The sequence below is a fragment of the Pseudocercospora fijiensis genome (assembly GCF_000340215.1).
Source record: "Pseudocercospora fijiensis CIRAD86 unplaced genomic scaffold MYCFIscaffold_1, whole genome shotgun sequence".
NCBI classification, from domain to species: domain Eukaryota; kingdom Fungi; phylum Ascomycota; class Dothideomycetes; order Mycosphaerellales; family Mycosphaerellaceae; genus Pseudocercospora; species Pseudocercospora fijiensis.
This window is the reverse complement of record NW_006921532.1, coordinates 6,444,846-6,463,302: the sequence shown is the minus strand read 5'-3', so window position 1 is coordinate 6,463,302 and position 18,457 is coordinate 6,444,846. Positions and strand designations below refer to the sequence as shown.

The following is an 18,457-nucleotide window of genomic DNA, read 5'->3' as shown; positions in this document are numbered from 1 at the left end:
CCATAGAATATTCGCTGTGCGACAATCTGCGGGCTTGCGGCCAAAGGCCTTCATGCAATATCTGCTCGTCTACAGCGGGCTACGTGGAAGCAATATACATGCGCTTCAGAAAGAACTGCCCTGCCATGCAGTGGCCATGTCTCCGTCCTCGTTGTCATCACGCATGCTCTTACAGTATTTCCTTCCCGGAAGCAAGCCTTGGTCTAGTCTGAGCAACATCTCTTCGGCTGGGAACCTACATGACCACGCGCCTCATTAATATCTGTATGGCCTATCTTGCAAAGACAATCATGACTGAGCATGGAAACTCGTTCCAGATCTCTTGTCCTCATCTACCCATACTTGGCTCCTTGGCTCCCTGGCTTCCACCATGCTGGCTGCTCTTTACACCTCTTCGGCTTCGACTTTGATTGAAAGATGGAATGAAAAGTCAAGTAGACAGAAGTCGGGACTACACTCTTTCGCACAATGATCCTTGACTGCCGTGTACCACGGTGCGTTTGCACATGCATTATATGTGCCACCATGTCTGTGCCATTTGTTCTCGTAGGCGTGTAGGAAGGTCGAGGCGTCGCGTGTGTCGTGGATTGGGCAAATTCTGCCTGGCTGGCAAGCATTTTCCATCTCATCTTGTTTCTATGCGTAAATTCCCGTCCACGAAAGGATGGCAGAAGGATGAAGCGTCTCGTTGCATTAATTACGTCCAAAGCTGACAAGATAATTGCGAGTAGTTTCTGAGAGCCTTGCCAACTTGGCAGAAACGAAGCCGAGGTCACTGCCCGCCACCCCTCGAACCAGCCCTCTCAGCATTAGAATACTACGGCTGCTGGAGCGACAATGTGGCTTTGAACATACTTTTGCGAAGGCTGATTGATCCTCCAGAATAGAATGGCATCTCCAGTTTACACTTTGTCCGAAGCGACCGCGAACCCACCCAGGAATAGCACGATATTGATCACCGGCGGGCGAAGGCAGGTATATGGCTGGAATCCATGTCGATCCCGAAGCTGACAATATATCCAGTGGCATTGGTCTGGCGACTGGTCTTTATCTGCACAAGCCGGAATATAATAACAATGTCGTGGCTGTAGACATAAACCCCAATCCGCCTGACGCCCGTGAGCTTGCAAACTCGCCAAGATTTCTCTACGTGCAATGTGATGTGCTGTCCTGGGCATCACAACGAGCTGCTTTCGCCGCTGCGGCATCAAAGTTTGGCGGCATCGATCACGTCTTTGTGAACGCAGGGCTTGCAGAAGTCGGCGAACAGATCTGGACGGATGTCTACGACAAGAATGGCCAGCTTCAGGAACCTGTTCGAGCTACAATAGACGTGGACATTCGCGCGGTTGGAGATAGTCTCAAGCTTGCCATGTACCATTTACGAAACGATGGCAAGGGTTCGAAGAAAGGCAAAGGTGGCAGCATTGTCATGACTGCTTCACTAGCAGGCTACCTTGCCTCTGCCGGCGCGCCACTCTACTCCGCTGCCAAACATGGCGTCGTTGGCTATCTCCGTGCGCTGAAAGGCGATTGTGCAAAGAACGGTATTGCCATCTCTGTCATCGCCCCTGGCATTACTCTCACCCCGATCATTCTCGGACGCCGGGAAGGTCAGAGTCTGGAGGATTGGGCCAAAGACATGTCTGGGAGAGGTGTTCCGATCAACACTGCAGAGACCATTGGGCTAACAGTCGCAAATCTTATGGGCCAAGGGATGAAAGCTAACGGTTCTGGCGTCCTGATACAAGCAAACAGGATGCAGGAATTGGAAGGCGGCATAGCCAAGAGTCGGCAGCAATGGATGGGCAAAGAGATGCTTGACCTGTTCAGAGGTGGCAGGAAGGCACCGCTATTTCCTAATAAGCTGTAATTGATGCCAAAAAAATGCTCAATGACGTTGCAGCAATATCGACGATGCATGAAGATACCAGGCCGATCAACAGAATAATCGCGAGACCTCGACAATGCATGACTGTAAATTTTCTAGGCGCTGTTCCAGGCGACCCGAAGCAAGGAGACCTCATGGACGTCCAATGAGGAGGAACTGACAGCCTCGCACGCATAGTACACAAGGACAACAGAAACTTCTCCGTCAACGCTACGCTGCGCACCTTTCACCTGAGAGCCTCACAAAAATCGAAAATGGTTCAGAGCCATTCTGAGTGGCCAGATTCTCAATCAAGTAACAACGGCCTCACTATGAGCTCGACAGGCGCATATCCAGTCCAGCCACCTGACATGAATTCCATTGATCCTGGCTCTATAACAAGCATCAAAACAGCGCGGTGCGGTTCCCGTCCATATAGGACGCCTGGTCACCATGAAGACATGAGAATCTCCCGTCCCTGGTTGCCCGTGGTAATTCGTCGTTCTATGAATGTTTCTTTCGCTTCTGATAGGTCTTAGTGCCGGGCTTATCAGTAAGTTGACTCACTCACACTCGCTTCCGTACGCGAAAGCTATTCGTGGGTTCGTCTATTGTTCGGCATGGATGATGTTCTTCCAGCCTGGCTGGCAATGGTAGGATCGATTATTATACGAAAGGCGGATGTACTGAGTTCCAGCCTGCTGTGTTGCTAATATTCAGTAGTCAGACTTCAAGGAGAGTGCGCAAACTTTGTATAAGATTTCTCTTGTTGAGATTAGCGTTTGGAAACGTATAGAGAGAGAATTGAAAGGTTGAAATGCATGAGGTTAAAAGAAGGAGTTTCACTATGCGCTAATGTATCGAAACAGACTCACCTTGTATCGCGATATCAGACCCTGACCAGATCAACAATTTTGAACATCATGCCCGCAAGATCGACTACCAGGTCATCTGCTACCAGCATTAAAAAGTCATATTGGCAAGATCATCGATCATCTTGTTGCGCTGAATAGACTCTGCCGCAGGATCGCCCCAGCAAATGCTCTGGCCGTGAAAGTGAACGCCCTGGTGTTCTTCGTAGCCTACGGTACAGCGACGATCGACAAGGAAGTTGACCGTTCGATCGAGCCACATGTCCAAGAAGCGAGACCAGCCCGGCGGTGTTGGCACGAATGGCACGTCCGGAGGAACACAAGTGCTTCGCAAGGCACCTTTGACAATGACTGCCATTGCTTGTCGAAGCTCTTGCGGCGTTGTAAAGATGACCTTCTCTTGCTGCGAGAGCCATGCTTGAAGAGCGCTGATTGCAGTCGATGTCTCTTCGAAGTTGACGGGCTGCAGAAGCTTGGGGACAACGATCTCTGGTGCTTCGAAGCTTCGTCCAGCTGTGAAGAGACCGGCTGAGATGACCTCGCTGTAAAAGCGCTGAGGTGGTGCTTCTCGGACTGGGTAGTCTAGGTCTTCCCAGTCGGCTTGACCGTCGATCAGATCTTCGTACTGGGCTAGCTTCTCGATCATGGCATGCTCTGCAATGTCGTCAGCTTCGAGGACGCGCTTACCGCAAGAGTTGCAGGCCATGTTGAGCCAGGCATTTTCATCCGTGTGGAGGTACTCTTCGCGTGTCATGTCGACGACATGATCGCACGGCAGTTTGACTTGGCAGTTGCCGTTGGCAAAGTTGTCCAGGCGAGCGATGTCGCTGTCGCTTGCAACGAGAAGGCGTTTGACAAGCTTGCTGGCGGTTCGTGGCTCTCTGGTTGCCCAACGCTCTGCGCAGTATTCTTCGTCTTGGCCGGCGAGCACAATGTCTCCTCCGAGGAGGTTGGTTGCCCCGGCGAGGTAAGAGTGTGCAGACTTACGGTAGAGAGAGTCGCCGAATAGCTGTACCCAAGGTCGATTGATCGACAGCAGTTCTTTCATCGCCGCGAGACTAATGTCAGTCTGTCTGGTCATGGTTTCGCCATCGCTGTGCGTCTCGAGTCTGATTCGATACTTGAATTCCAGATCTAAGACATGGCGAATGGCGGAGATGTTGGTCTTGCCAACGTTGCTGGCGAGAGAATCGATGTGGTTGAAAAGCTCGATTGCCTCTGGGTGATGGCAATGGCTTAGGTCGACGTTCGGAAGATCAGGCTGCATGATGTGGAAGCAGTCGGTGTCAAACTCGTACATTTGAAAGTCTTGGAGATCTGGTGTCGGTCTGTGGTCGATGTTTTCTGGGTCTGGGAGCCAGACGTCCTCGAAAAAATCGCTGTTTGGTAGGAGGTCAAGGTCAGGGCATTTGAACCACAGTTCGTGGTGCGGTAGACGACGCGGATAGGTCATGATGCCGTCAGATGGCTGTGACTGAGGGCCATCTTGCTGGCTGTTGGACTGACTTTGCTGTCCGGACATGCCCATGGATCCGAGGAGATCAGAAAGGGCGTTCATGGTAACTGGTGTTGTGATGGTCGATGGGATGCTACTGAGAGTGTTTCGGTAGCGTCGCGAGTTCTGAAAACTGGTATTGGTAGTGGGAGCTTTCTGCCAGAGAAAGCGGTGTACTACTGCGTTAAGGTAGTGAATCTCAGGAAGCAAGAGACGATCACATCCTGAGGTTTTAATATTCTCACGCTGCATCCTCATCGATTCAAATCTTTGTCTCGGGGACAAAGGACATCGAGCTCACAATGATGGTTCTCTCGAAAACCATTGCATTGCATTCGCCCTTACCCAAGCCCAAGTCTTGTCAAAGGATGACAAGGGCATTGTCTTTCACGACTGAAGAGCATCACCAAGCTGCGTTGGCGATACCACAAGGCGAAGATGCTTGGATTCGAAAATAATTCGCTAGGTCTCTGAAAGGCAGCTTGAAGAACCGAATGAATGTATGGTTTTGGTTCAGAGGCTTTCTTAGGGTCCTTGCTCAGGTCTCATCTTCCCTGAATGCTTTTGATGTAGTCCACTTGCAAATTTGGCATTTGTCTGCCTCCTTCTCAGGCTGCATCGCTTGAAGCTCGTGTATGTGTAGTGACTTCCTTCATCTGATTAGCCACGTTTCCGATCTCGGGTCTTCTCAATGTGGTATAGTATACAGTAGGAAGAGCGAGCTCTGCGGAGGCGCCAGCAAGCTGCCTACGCGGAGGGTCTGACTGGAGACTAGCATTTGATTCGCTGTATGAAGTCGCCTCCGATGACTTGAGAGAATGATGATCTCGATCGATTGCCTTGTGATTGTAATGAGAATCTCGGCTGTAGTCAGTATGAGTATGTGTATAGACAAATCGATTCTGAGTAGTGTCCAGCAGCAACTTGAAGGCGAACACCATGCCCTATCGGACAGGACTGTAAAGCTGTCATTAAGTGCTGATCAAGAAGCTTGCCCTTGAGTTACTCCTGATTCAATGCTCCTCAACATAATTTTCTGAGAAGTTGTTCGAGACAGTAGGAAGACATGCTGTCAACCGCCGCCGCCAAGACCTCGCTTCAAGCCCCGTATCGAGCAGGCAGGGCCACACAACTCTAAAATGAATTGAGCTGATCGATTATTTTGCATTTCTTCGTGTCCCAAGAGCTTTGGCGTGCTTCTCGATGTGTGCTGAGTCATATAGTAGCTTGCTGAGACACGTCAGCCTTTTCTAAGCCCGACCATGCCAACGATGATCAAGAAACTCCAGACCAAAGCCGAGGCATCCGGAGCTTGTCCTCTTGGCCAAGGTTTATATATGAGCGTAATTTCGCTCGGGTATTCCCGTTATGGTCACTCCGGAGTTACTCTGGGTTAGGGTAAGAAGAGGCTATCTCCGTCTAGTATATCCTCTGCTAATCTTTAAACAAGCACTAAAACTACTAGTTATAAGAGAAGGAAACTATAAGACCTAGCGTAGGGTATGTATTCTAAGATATCTAAAACATTAATTTATATAGTTATTTTAGAGCATTTTTTAGAAACATTGTTTTGCCCTATATTAAGTTTTTAAGTACTTCTTAGCTAGCTACCTTAGTTATTACTACTATTATAGTTCTCTAGAAAGCCCTTTCTAGTATACTTATCTACGAGGCGTTAGTTAATGCTATAAATAGTATAACGATAGGAAGAAGGTAATCGAAATATGCTAGAGTTAGTAGGATATTCGACACTCTTAAGACCTACGAAGCGATCGAGAAAACTAAGTAGGAGGATCTAAGTATCTTTAGTATATACGAGAGCTCCGCTACTTAATCTACCGATAGTATATTTACTAGCGCTTAGTCGACTATTAAGCAATACACTAAGCGTTAGGGTTAGCAGTACCTACTACTCTGCTTTACGATCCTTATTTACCTTAAAGGAAGAGCGCTAATCCTACGTAGGCTTAATATCCTCGGAAGGTATTAAAGCTAGAGGTAGAGGCCTTTAAATAGCATTAGCACTACTAAGGTCCTAGGCTACTAAGCGGCACTCGTTAGTAGAGTCTAGTCGCCGGTATTCGGGATACGAAAGCATTAGACTAGCGTATAAGCATTCTACGTTACGGGTATAGAAGTATATATACTATAGCCTTAATTAAGGTAGAAGATCGTAGAGTACTAGAGGAGGGATGCCGTATTTAAGGAATGCTTCCTACTCTATAGCTATCTATCGATACTAGTAGTAGCTAAAATCTCCGAAGGGATAGTTTCGTACTAACGTAACGAGTAGACTATACCGCCTAATTACGATTAGTTGTAATAATAAGTCGGTGTTCTATAGCATTTACCTTAGTGCATAGCAAGTTATTAACTCCTTAAAGGCTTGTCTGTATTTATAGTCTATTATCTAGCGGTAGTAACTAATGCCGCTATTAATAGCCGCGGAAGATGCTATCGCCGGCTAGTTCTTAAGTTTATCGTCTATAGAAGCCTCGTCCTTAGAAATGCGTATAGGTCTTCCTCCTGCCTTCCGAGGCTGTAGGTTCTCGGAAATAATATCGACTACGTAGTCGACCTACTTACCGTCTTTATCTATATAAACTTTGTAACCTTGCCTTCCTTCCTTATTAGTATTCTTACTCTTAGCTTTAAGGAATACTATAAGGTCGAAGTCCGCCTCTTTCGCATCCGACTTATAAAACTAATTAGGTATAATTCTTTCTAGTAGAAAGAAAAACTCGACTCGAGGGTATAGGTTCGGAAACTGCGAGAACTCTATCTAATACTAGAAGAAGTTAAATCTAGGAGCCTAGTTAGTATCCGGCAAGCCTAAAAGTATAGCGTTACCTACCTCTTATATATAGAAAAATAATAGCGCTATCTAGGTCTATATAATCGCGCGATTTTTACGTTCTTAAGCGACATATCCGAAGTAGAGCCTAAAGCTGTGCCTTAAGTTTGTACTAGATTAGCTATTACCGATCTCGAGCATTAATTAGCTTAAAATCGGCGAGTCGAGGCTAAAGGCCTACGAAGTCGTAATATAATAGCCTAGAAAGCGTTATAGCCTAATAGATAGCTATTATCGCCTTAAATAACGAGCGATGTCCTAGCTCTAAAGGTTTAAGGTACTTAGTATTTTAGGCCTTTATAGGATGCTAATCCGGGAATTCTACGAGGGTAAATAGGTTCTAATAGATGCGCTCGCCTCGTACGTATGCTCGAAGGCGATTAATAGCTTTAGGTAGAAGCCTAATCGGCATCCTATATAGTGTGCTAGACGAGCTCAATATACTATACACTACTACTAGCAGTCGAGAAGTGCCTATAAAGGCGAATAAGACAGGTCTATAATCGCTCTTATCGATATAGCTATCTTTATAAAAGGCGTACGGATCCTAGAGGTAGTTCGGTATAACGTCGACTATCTAAGTGTTCCTAGTATAGACTGTAATATATACGGTAATACGACGTCTTTAAGACACGCAGGTTAAGAGCGGCTAATCTGCGTTAACGGTACCTTTAAAGTCTACTAAGAGTATTTCGCTCGCTATACTATCGTATTATCTATATTTAATATTCTAAAACCGGCCTGCGAGGCTATCGGAAGTCGGGTAGGCTAACGTATAGTCTATTCCCGCATTAGCGAGGCCGAACTTAAAGGCGCGAATAAAGAAAGGACTATATTTCGATACCGAAGCAAGATCGCCTTCGAACAAAGGCCCCTTCCCGCTAAAAATGATTCGTTCGATAGGCTTTAATAGTTCTAACATTTTATACTATTAGTTAATAATAGTTAAGAAGGGAGGTATCGTTATAGAACGATTTAGTATAATACAAACGCGGAAGTAGGCTTAATAACGGGTAGCCGTATAAAGGCGGAGGCACTTATTATTATATATAGGAAGTTGCTATCTGCCTTATTCTTAACGATCTACCTTAGTAATTACGAAATATTTCTTTAAAGTCTTCTCGGGACCTTAGTTAGATCTAGTAGACATGTCTCGCTTTCTCTTATCTCCTATTTAAAGCTACGGCGCGGTAGATATAGTTATTAGCGTATTTAGCGTTAATATTAGTTTCGGCGATGACTAAATTCCTTCTATACGGTCTAAGTGCTCTATAGCTAGTAGCGGTGAATTAGCATTAGTATATGCATTAGTCATAATCGATCTAAATGAACCTAATTAAGGTTAATCTAATTCCTTCGAGATTGTAAGGGAATACTTACTTAATACGTCGACAATATTATCTTTTAGAATAGGTACGGAGGTTAGATCTATCTTCTCGAGAGTCTTAATGTCTTTTTAAATAAATAATAAAGCTATAGACTTTAGTAGGCTACTTCGTACCGTCTTAAACATATAACTACTATCGCCCTAGGGCTTACTACGCTCGAGCATTTTCTTGCTTATAAATTTAGGGTTTAAGCCTATTCTGCGATCGAAGTTGTCTCGAGGATTTAGTAGAGTTAGGACTAGGCTAGTAAGTCTCGTACTTACGATTAACGTTTGCCTATAGCTCGGCTATACGATCTGCTACTTGTTAGGCTTCCGGTTATATATTATCGGTTAGCTAGCGAAGTTTCCGATCCTAAGTAGAAACGAAGTAGCTAGGAAGGAGGTAATCTTAACGTAGAGGCATTTAGGCTTTAGTACCTTCATTCGAAGGCGCTACTAAGTCTAAGGAGGCTATAAGAGTAGTATAGAAATGAAGGAAGCATTCCTAGAGCTATATTTTGAATCTTAATGCTTCTTATATAAGGTTGTCTTACCTAGCGCAATGTTCTAGTTTTACGTAGGCATATAAGACATAGTAGCAGTCCTCGATAGTAGCGCCTATATCTCTAGACGTCGTATTAGTAGTTACACTTATAGTATTCTTGCTCTTTTTAATAGCGAAGACAGGCTAGAGCGCGCGGATATTAAGGGAGCACTTAGGTGCGTTTCTATAAACATCTTAAATATCGCCTCTATCGCTATAGTTATTATCGTTATTATTATCGTCGACGTCGCTGTCTCGCGCGTTCCTACCTTTCTTTATAGGCCTACGAACTACTATACTAAATATAAGCTACGCCTCTTTAATTTAATGTCTAATACTTACGAGTATAGTCCTAGGCAGCTTAGTAAATATTCGTTATCGTAGTACGATAATCCCCCTTAACAATAGATAAGCTAGGTATATTACTCTAAGGATTCTACGCATTTAGGCTCTCTTAGTTACCGCCTATTATTAACTTATTAATAAGCTCGCAAATTTTCTCTAGAGGGAAAATATAGCGGAGAGGATTAATGCGATTATCGTATATAAAGCTAGAGCCTTACTTTAGTAGGAAGACCTACGTTACGTTCTTTACAAATTTTGGTTCCGGAAGCGCGTTCTTATATTATATAGTGTCCTTAATCTAGTATCGTTTACCCTAATCCGCCGGCGTAGCTATACAAGTAGGTTTGCTACTAAACTTATAGATTCTAGTCGCCTCGGATAGCAGAAACAGATACGAGTATAAGAGTGTTAAGCGCTCGATTAGGCTTGACTTAAATTAACTTCCTAGGTAGAGGAACTTCTATAGCGTCGCCGGATATAGCTAGTACGCTTGCCTAACGTATAACGGATATATATTTGCTCCTTTAGCTCTAACGGATATGTCTATTAGATCGAAAACTAATACCTAGCGGTCGTGTAGGCTAATACCGTAAGCTACTATTAGCAGAATACCCTACTCCTTAAAAAGCTTAACGTCCTCCGCTGTCTAGACGTAAGATACGGCTATATAGTTCGGCAGAGGATAACCGATATCGAGAGGCAGGAAGACTAAGTAATAGCTGCGGTCGCAAAAGATGCGATTAATTATATAATATAGCTAGGGCAAGGTCTTAATATAATGCACTCGACGTGCTTCCGCCCTAAGCTCTTTACTACTAGATAATGCTCGGAGGTCTTTAATCCGATCGGAGCTAGAGCTTACTATAACTTCGAAAGAGTCCTCTAATAGCGGGGTTTTAACGATGTCGTCTACTGCTATTATAGCCCTAGTAAACGTAGTATCGTTAAAAATGTTCTTTACTATATCTACTACGCTAGCTTCGTCTGCCGAGAACTAGTATCTCTTTAGGATATCCTTGTCGACTCGATCGTGCTCGGCCTAGCGCTATAATAATTTAGCTATAATCTCAACTCGCTAATATAGAAAAGCAAACCTTATTAACCTCGTACCTTAAGAAGCAATAATATCCTTTGTTCTTTCGTAGCTTTATAATAAGGATATACTACTACCTACCTATAGCAAATAGCGAGCGTTTGTCCTTCTCGAGATAATTAGTTAGTTTGAACTCGATACGCAGAGCCTACTAATAAGAGGGTTTAGTAAGAAGGAAGTTATACTATAATAGCTACAAAGTGTTTATAAATACCTTGCAGCCGTAGTAGACGAGCGCTAACCAGGTCTTACGTATATGCTTTAAAGAGCTCTTTATTCGATGCTCTATTAGCTAGATCGGAGGCTTAGACGTTAGTTTTAGTAGGAACCTAGTAAGTTGTACTCTAGTCGTTAGATTGATATACTATGCTCCCTCTTAGGCTTATAGGAGCCGCTACACTGCCTCCGTAAGATAATTAAGATAAACTATAAAGGGGTAGCACTAAGCAGGACACCGGTTAAGCAACGGTTATATTCTAGAAGTAAAGTCGGTACTAAATTCCTATAACCCTTTTAGAACTAAAGCAATGTAATCTAGAATAGACTCGAAGACTAGGACGTATATGCTAGCATTTTTAGTCCGCCTATGCTTAGAAGGATTGATGTACGCGTAATCTATTTCCTTAAGACTACCTAGTATTAAGGAGTAGTATTTAACGTCGAAAGGTAAGTACTTAATATCTAGGACATCCGTATACTCTTCCGCCTACTACTAGGCTCGAAGCGGGTCTCTATATAATAAAGGGATCGGTACAACTAGGCGTCCTTTAACAAAAACGCTATTAACGTTCCTAGCTTCTAGGGCTAAAAAAATGTTAGTAGTAAAGACCTCTTAAGGAAGTATATACCTCGGATATAAGGAACACTAGCGTACTCTATCTCGTCGAAGGTTCCTTCTTCCGTAAGGAATCTAGAGCTAACTAGCTCTAACGCTGTCTTTACACCTTCCCGGAGCTAGCGTTAGATCGTATCTTTTAGTCGACGATTCCTAGGTGCTATAGCAGAGAGGAAAAGTGTAGAAAAGGTTAAGTATTAGAAGTAGTTAACGCTAGGAGCGAGATATAGAGGTAAGAATATACCTCTAGTTACTACTCTATAGGTAGAGATCGGAAATATAAAGCACGCTTCTGCAACTAGCCGTAAGCGGTAAGCCTAAAAGAGGCCCGTTGTACTACTTAGCAATATTAGTTTAGAGAGGTCGAGCACGTACCTAATAGATTATATATAGCTTAAGTAGAGAGGCTATTTCTATATACCCGTAAGCATACTATCGAAACAGGTAACCTAGTCCTTCCTAGGACCTCCTAGTAGACGAATATTATCTATAAGCCTATGCTATAGTACGCGGGTAAGAGAGATTCTACCGCTAGCTATTATAACTTTGTTAGTAGCCTATGCCTAGCACTCTCTTAATCGAGGTATAAAGAGCTAATGTAATCGAAGAAGATTTATATCTTGCTTATACTCGTGCTTTACTAATACCGGACCGCGAGTCTAGCTCGCAAATAACTTAATATACTTACTAACAGCATTATAAGCACCCGTAGGAGGCGGTCGGTAGGCACAAGACAAAAGCTGTTCGCCGGTAATATAATATAGGATCTTATTAAGGCGGAGTAGGAAGATTGTGCCTTTCTAAAGCTCCTATACGTCGGCTCTGCTACGACCTAATAGGGAGAACTAGATGCTAAGGACTTTGCCGTTCTCTCGAGTAGTAGTAGTAAGAGCGCGAATACGTAACACTTTAGTTGTTAGCCTATTATGTTATTAGTAGCTATATAAATCCTACTTATCGGTGTCTAATTCGTACTCGTTCTAATGCTACGTGCTCGTTAGTGTACCGACTTAAAGCTTCTATAAAGGTATATAATAATTATAGTCCCTTTTTTGAATGTCCGTCTAAATCGTAGCCGCGAACTATAACGGCAAGTTAAGCTTCGCGTCGGTTCTACTAGGACCGAACGTTTTCGATAATAGGGCCTAAAGGGGCTAAGAGTGCTTTATACTGCCTTTCGCTCGGTTAGCCTAGGCCTAGCGAATAGTACGCGATACATTACCTATACCTAATTTCGATCTAACAACGGATATAACTAGGCTAATAAGCGTATAGCGAAAGCTACTCTCTTCCTTTCGACGTAGGGAGTGCGACTGAGCTGTTATAAGTCTCGAAGAGCTATATAAGGTCGTTAAAAGTCGCCCCGCCTTGTCTAAGTTTTAGAAATAGCGTATACACATCTATCGGCAACTTCTTCTATAGCATTACAGTCCTATCTACAGCTATCCCGTTATCTTACGATACTCTCTCCTTCTAGTCCTCCTCTTCTTCGCCTCCTATATTCCTCCTATAAGCTATATCTCCTAGTACTACTATCGTCGGCTTTACTTGTCGTATAATTAAGGTCTTAGAGCGAAAGTATAATAGAAGGGCGTCTAGTAGAGTAAACGCGTTCGGGAGAATACATCCGTTATATACTACCTAGAGTCCTAGCTAGTGTCGGTATACGAGACTCTAAACGTAGTAAGTCCGGTAGTGCCTTATTAATATTATAGAGATAGCCCCCCCTACCCCCTAGTAGCGGAAAGTAGAGATTATCCGACTCCGACTTAGCGCTAACTTCGACTTCACTTCTAGTTTTAGCTTACTACTATCGCCTAATATCGCTTATTATTAAATCGAGTATATACGCATTGTCTATCGTACTTATACCTACGTCGACTATACGATAAAAGACTATATTACCTCCGCTGCTACCGATTTCTCGGCTGCTCTACAGTCGCAGATTCGAAGTGTTTATAGCGTTCTCTCCCCTCGATTCTTACCCTAACAATATTATCCTTAGTGTAACCGCTAATCGCGTTTAAGTCGTAGTCTCGATAGTAGTACTAAAGTCGCAGAGGGCGATAATAGTCGTACCTTTGTTTATAACGATAACTTGGAATAGCTTACTACGATAAAGCTCAACTAGTACGCTCTTTGCTAATATGCTCTTTTAGGTATAATATGTTTTACAATTAATAGCAAATTACGTCTACTATTACGGCTCGGCTCTTACGCTTAGATATAGCGGTCTTATTATAAGACTAGCGTACGTCGCCCCGCCCGATAGCGCTCTAATCGCTACCGAAGTAAGACTCGTTCTCTTAATTAGGCCTAGTCTTAGTTACCGCTGCCCGTACTCTATTAAGACCTACTTTACAGCGTTTGCTCCGCTAGTCTTAGCGGCTAGAATCTCCGCCTACGATACGATTTCCTTTCTCTTCTAATAACGAACCGCGCGACTAAGAAGCCCGAGTAGGAAATATCGCTTATTCGCGTCTTCGAGGCCTTCGTAGGCCTTAATAGTACTGCTTTCGATCGAGTCGTAACCCGCTAGTTCGCATCTCCCGAGAAAGAATGCTCTATCGATATTATATACGATCTAGCGAAGGACATTTACCGCATCGTTGCCTCGCCGCTACTATAGGAGACCCTAGCTTATTATAATAAGGGACATATTCTCTTACGTATAGCTACTACTATCGGAATACCTAATCGCTATCCCTTTATCGCTCGATTACTAGCGCAAATAGACTACCGCAACGTCCGAAGTAAGGCCTACCTAAAGGACCTACTACGGGCGGAGCTATACGAGCGGCTAGACCTTAAGCTCGCTAAATTACAGTTCCTCTTAATGTAAACGCTATTTAAGATCGATCCCTTACTTACTACTAAGGATAAGTTATTGCGTCTCTACGGTCTAGTAGTAGCCGCGTAGGAGTAGGAATTACTACCGCGTCTTCGTCGATAGTATATTTATACCCGTATATAGCAGTACTAGAATGCTATTACTTTATCGAACGATACTTTGCAGATCCGCTATATTCGGCTCCTCTAGGATATTATAGAGCAAGAACAGATTACCGACTTAGTACTATAGGCGCTAAAGAGATTACTACCCTCGCCCTACCTCTTCTACGATATCTATAGCTAGGTACTCCTCTTACGTAAACAGGACAACTCTATTCCCGAAGCGCTATTATTAGTATACGAGGAGAATACCGAATACGAATATAAGATTGTCGACTTTTTCTAGTTAGAGGACGACTCTTACCTCGTATATATTGTCTAGATTAGCTAGCGGAACCCGATCGAGCCTACTTACGTTGCCGCCGAAAGCGTTATAGCTTAGAACTAGTATCGTAAGGATTACTTTCTAGACTATAAGGCGAACCTAACTCTAACCGTTCCTCCTTCCGATAATAAGGAAGGTAATCTACTCGTAGCGACGGAGGTAATGCGCACCGTCTTCTACTAAGACCCGCTCTATAGTACTAACTTAACGTACGCGGTATATATCTTCTAAAGTATAAGCGAATATCTTCGTCGAAAGTATACTAATCTCCTAGATGCTTAGTCGCCTTCGGCGCGCCTAATCGTTAAGAAGGCTCTCGTTAGCCTTTTCGTATATTAGGTAACCTAGTATCCGGACTACCCTTACGTAGAATTGATTAGAGGTATTACTTTCTACTCTCCTTATAACCTTCGCAAGAAGGCCGATATACGCTATCGAGATAGTATCGAGTCTATATCTATTAGAGGCGTTAAGCGTAAACGACCTTCGAGCCTGTAGCTAGTTTAGCATATATTACAAATTACGAACGAGGGTTGCTCTCCGCGCGCTTACGTCGATAAGCCCTCTAGCTATAAGTTACGAAAGAGTGCTAGTAATAACGGTTAGGTTCGGGGACGCGACCCGGTTACTAGATAGGTAGATTACCGCCTATTTCGAGGACGTACGCAAAGCTTAGGCGGCCTTAATACTAGGGCACCCGAAGCCTCCTAGACGTAATTTTCAACCGCTATAGAGTTATAAAGGGCTATTTTTGCAGTAGGGCTACTACGAGAGGACATTAAGATTGCGAGGATAGCCGAATCTAATCGGAGAATAGTCGAAAGCATACATCAGAATAGACCCTACGCTCGTAGCAGCAAATAAGTAACTGCCGTATCTTAGCAACCCTTAAAGGCATATTCGCGATAGATATTGCTATATGTTTTTTTGCCGCGTTTAGCACCGCGTTCTAACGATTTTACCTTAACTGCGCTACGCAATCTACTCTATATCCCTCTACCGTAATATTACCTCTACGCCCCGATATAAGCGTATAATTGTATCTCGAATCGTTCGCGCGCTAAAACACGGTATAACTAGGGGGGCTATATGCCCGGGTATTACTTAAACTGCTCTTTCCGCCGTTTAATTGTCTTCTTATTTTATACGACTAGCTAACACTTACCCGCACTTACTCGTATAGTTAGTCGGTTCTTCGCCGCTTCGAACGTATAAGTATTATACTAGAGCTATATATCTTAGTCTAATAATTAGTCCTTTACGGTAGTAGGAGATGACTATTCGTAAGATTCCTGCCGCTTCTTACTAGTCTTGTAACGCTAACTAGGAGTAGTAGTAGTAACGCCGACCTATATACGACATTCGTCGTTAACGCCGGAGCTCTACCCGTCGCCTTTACTATTATTAAGTCGATCGCCCTCGAACATTCTAGCTACTTTTAGAAGGCTTTCTTACCTATATAGGGGCAAGCTATCGATGTGCGCGAGAAAGAGTTTAACTGCGTTAATATAGATCCTAGAGCATTTAGAGTATATTATTAGTAGATGCTTCGGCACGACCTTAAGCACTGCTTCTAAAAGTTTAGTCCGATACCGACTTACGGCTATCTACGGTTACGAGGGCTCCTCGTTCTCTATACGATAGCGGAATACTTTTAGGACAAGAATCTGCGTAATAGAGTCGTCCGATCGGTAGCTAAATATAGCATATAGCTTCCGCTATATACGGACTGCGTTAACTTTGCTTTAACTCGCCTTCTCCCTAATACGAAACTTCGGATTCTGCTACTCGATACCGTAAGTATTATATTAAAGGATTACGATAGCGAGCGGCTAGACTACTTTTTCGAGTAGCTAGAGAGTAGTTTAAAGATAGACCTACTTAAAATTCTCGTCGCTCGTAGCCGGTCTAAGAAGCGCGACGGAAGATATATATAGCCTAGCGCGACTAAGATATAACTATACATTAAGGAATAATGAACTCTAGAGGCGTAGGAAAAATAGATATATTACTAGCAGATTTTTATATTTAGTAGTAGGGATGTTAATAACTAAGTCGCAACGCTTATACTCTATAGAGCTAGAGCTAAGCGGTAATAATACGACACCGAGAGCTAGTAAGGTGCTAATAACTTCTTAGCCGTCGTCTTCTACTGCTACGTCTTCTTCTACTACCGCTATAGAGCCTTCTATAACGCTGTTTTACTTAGCGGTAACGAGTTAATAACGCCTAGTAAAGTCAACACTAGTCCGTAGCTTTATAATAATAGCTATAAGCAGAAGCGGCGGAATAGTTATCTAGTATCTCGCTAGCGTATAGAAGAGGCGGAATGCGAGGGCTTTATTGTATAGTATATAGTAGGAGAGCGGCGGAGATATAGCGAAGAGTAGAGATCGGAGACAGTAATACTAGGAGGACTATAGTGTTTATTAGAGGATTTAGGGCTAGTCCTTCTCTCTATTCTATCTATCTATCTCTATTCTCTATCTAGGGTTCCGTTAGACACTCCTCCCCGCTGTTCGCGGGGGTTCCGGCTATACGTAAAATCGCTTTTTCCTAGTAGGCTATACGTAAAACTCGATATAGCGGTAGGTTCTAGTCCTATATAGATATCTAGGTATATATAGTAATAAACCGCGAGTGTAAATACTATATTAGCTAGTTTATCTAAGTATATAGTAGCTATAGAACCTTACTATCGCTATTTCTTATATAATCCTTAGTAGTCGCGTCTATCTTATTTTAAAGCGTATTTTCCTCGTACTCCTCCTATTTCTTATATTCTACTATATAGATCGTATATAAAAATCGATATAGGGCGTAAAAAGGATAAAAAGGTAAAGAGGATATAGGCTAAGCGGTTAACCGATATAGAGAGGGCAGAGACGGTAGCAGACCGCGTTGCTTTAGGGTACTACGAATTAGTAGCTAAATCTAGCTCGGATAATAAGAAGGTTAGTATTCGAGCGCTCTATACGAGTAAGAAGGTAACTCGCCTATATTCTCGTATATACTAGCGGCTAAGAGGCTGTATATCGCTGTTTAGTCGTCTATTAACTAATACTAAATTAGATAAGTCTTAAGAGATAGCGCTAGCGGATTATTATTAGGAGAGGGACGAAATAGGTATATTCTTACTAGTACCGCTAATTACTATTATAGCGATAGATATACTAGTAATCCTACTACTAGAAGGTATATCGAAGGATATAATACTGCTATTTAGTATAGATTAGGCGGACCGCTTTCTAAAGCGCTATAGACTTAGCAAGGTTAAGTCTAAACTAATTAAGGCATAGCGGAAGAAAGCCTATAACCCTTCTACGATAAGGAGCTAGTTTAACCGCTTTAAGGCTATAATAGAGGGACTAAGTATAAAGCCGCGGAACGTATAGAATTTCGATAAAACTAGCTTTCGGATTAATTAGTAGTAACGAGTATATCGTTATAATAGATACGAAGCGGCGCGCCTAGACCGAATATAGTAGTAACCGTACGTATATAACTATCGCCGAGACCCTAAACGCGTTTAGCAAGATAGTAGGTTATTAGTTCATTATTAAAGGTATAATAGTCTAAGAACGATAGATGCCGAAGGAAGGTAAGTACTACTACTATTACTACTTCCGAGTCTAAGTCCGCTTCTAAGGCAACGATACCTACTAACTACGCTCTCGTTCTTAGGCAAGGACAACTTCCTAATAACTATTAACGAGTCTAGATATATAAACGACGATACTATAATATATTATATTCGCTAGTTTAAGCGGAAAACGTAGCCTAAAGATCTAAACGAGTAGAGGGTATTATTATACGATAATTACGGCTCCTACTACTTTAAGGACTCGGAGTTTGTAGCCTTTATAAAGCGATATAGGGTTTAGTTATAGGGCCTATAAATAT

The 18,457-nt window shown here is 43.1% G+C and overlaps 2 protein-coding genes across 2 annotated transcripts; one reads left to right on the top strand and one right to left on the bottom strand.

The window, feature by feature from the left end:
- Positions 1-979: 979 nt before the first annotated feature.
- MYCFIDRAFT_35449 (uncharacterized protein) lies at positions 980-1,873 on the top strand (the record flags this gene model as incomplete). The annotated part of the gene is made up of 1 exon (XM_007921759.1): positions 980-1,873. The coding sequence occupies one exon, from the start codon at positions 980-982 to the stop codon at positions 1,871-1,873; it is 894 nt and encodes a 297-aa protein (XP_007919950.1).
- A 960-nt stretch (positions 1,874-2,833) lies between these two features.
- Positions 2,834-13,884, bottom strand: MYCFIDRAFT_170226 (uncharacterized protein; the record flags this gene model as incomplete). Its single annotated transcript, XM_007923398.1, has 10 exons — positions 2,834-4,490; positions 4,528-4,594; positions 4,629-4,781; positions 4,816-4,858; positions 4,885-5,160; positions 5,196-5,202; positions 5,244-5,259; positions 5,315-5,467; positions 5,499-5,548; positions 13,880-13,884. 10 exons carry the CDS (start codon positions 13,882-13,884, stop codon positions 2,834-2,836), a joined length of 2,427 nt encoding a protein of 808 aa, XP_007921589.1.
- Positions 13,885-18,457: the final 4,573 nt, after the last annotated feature.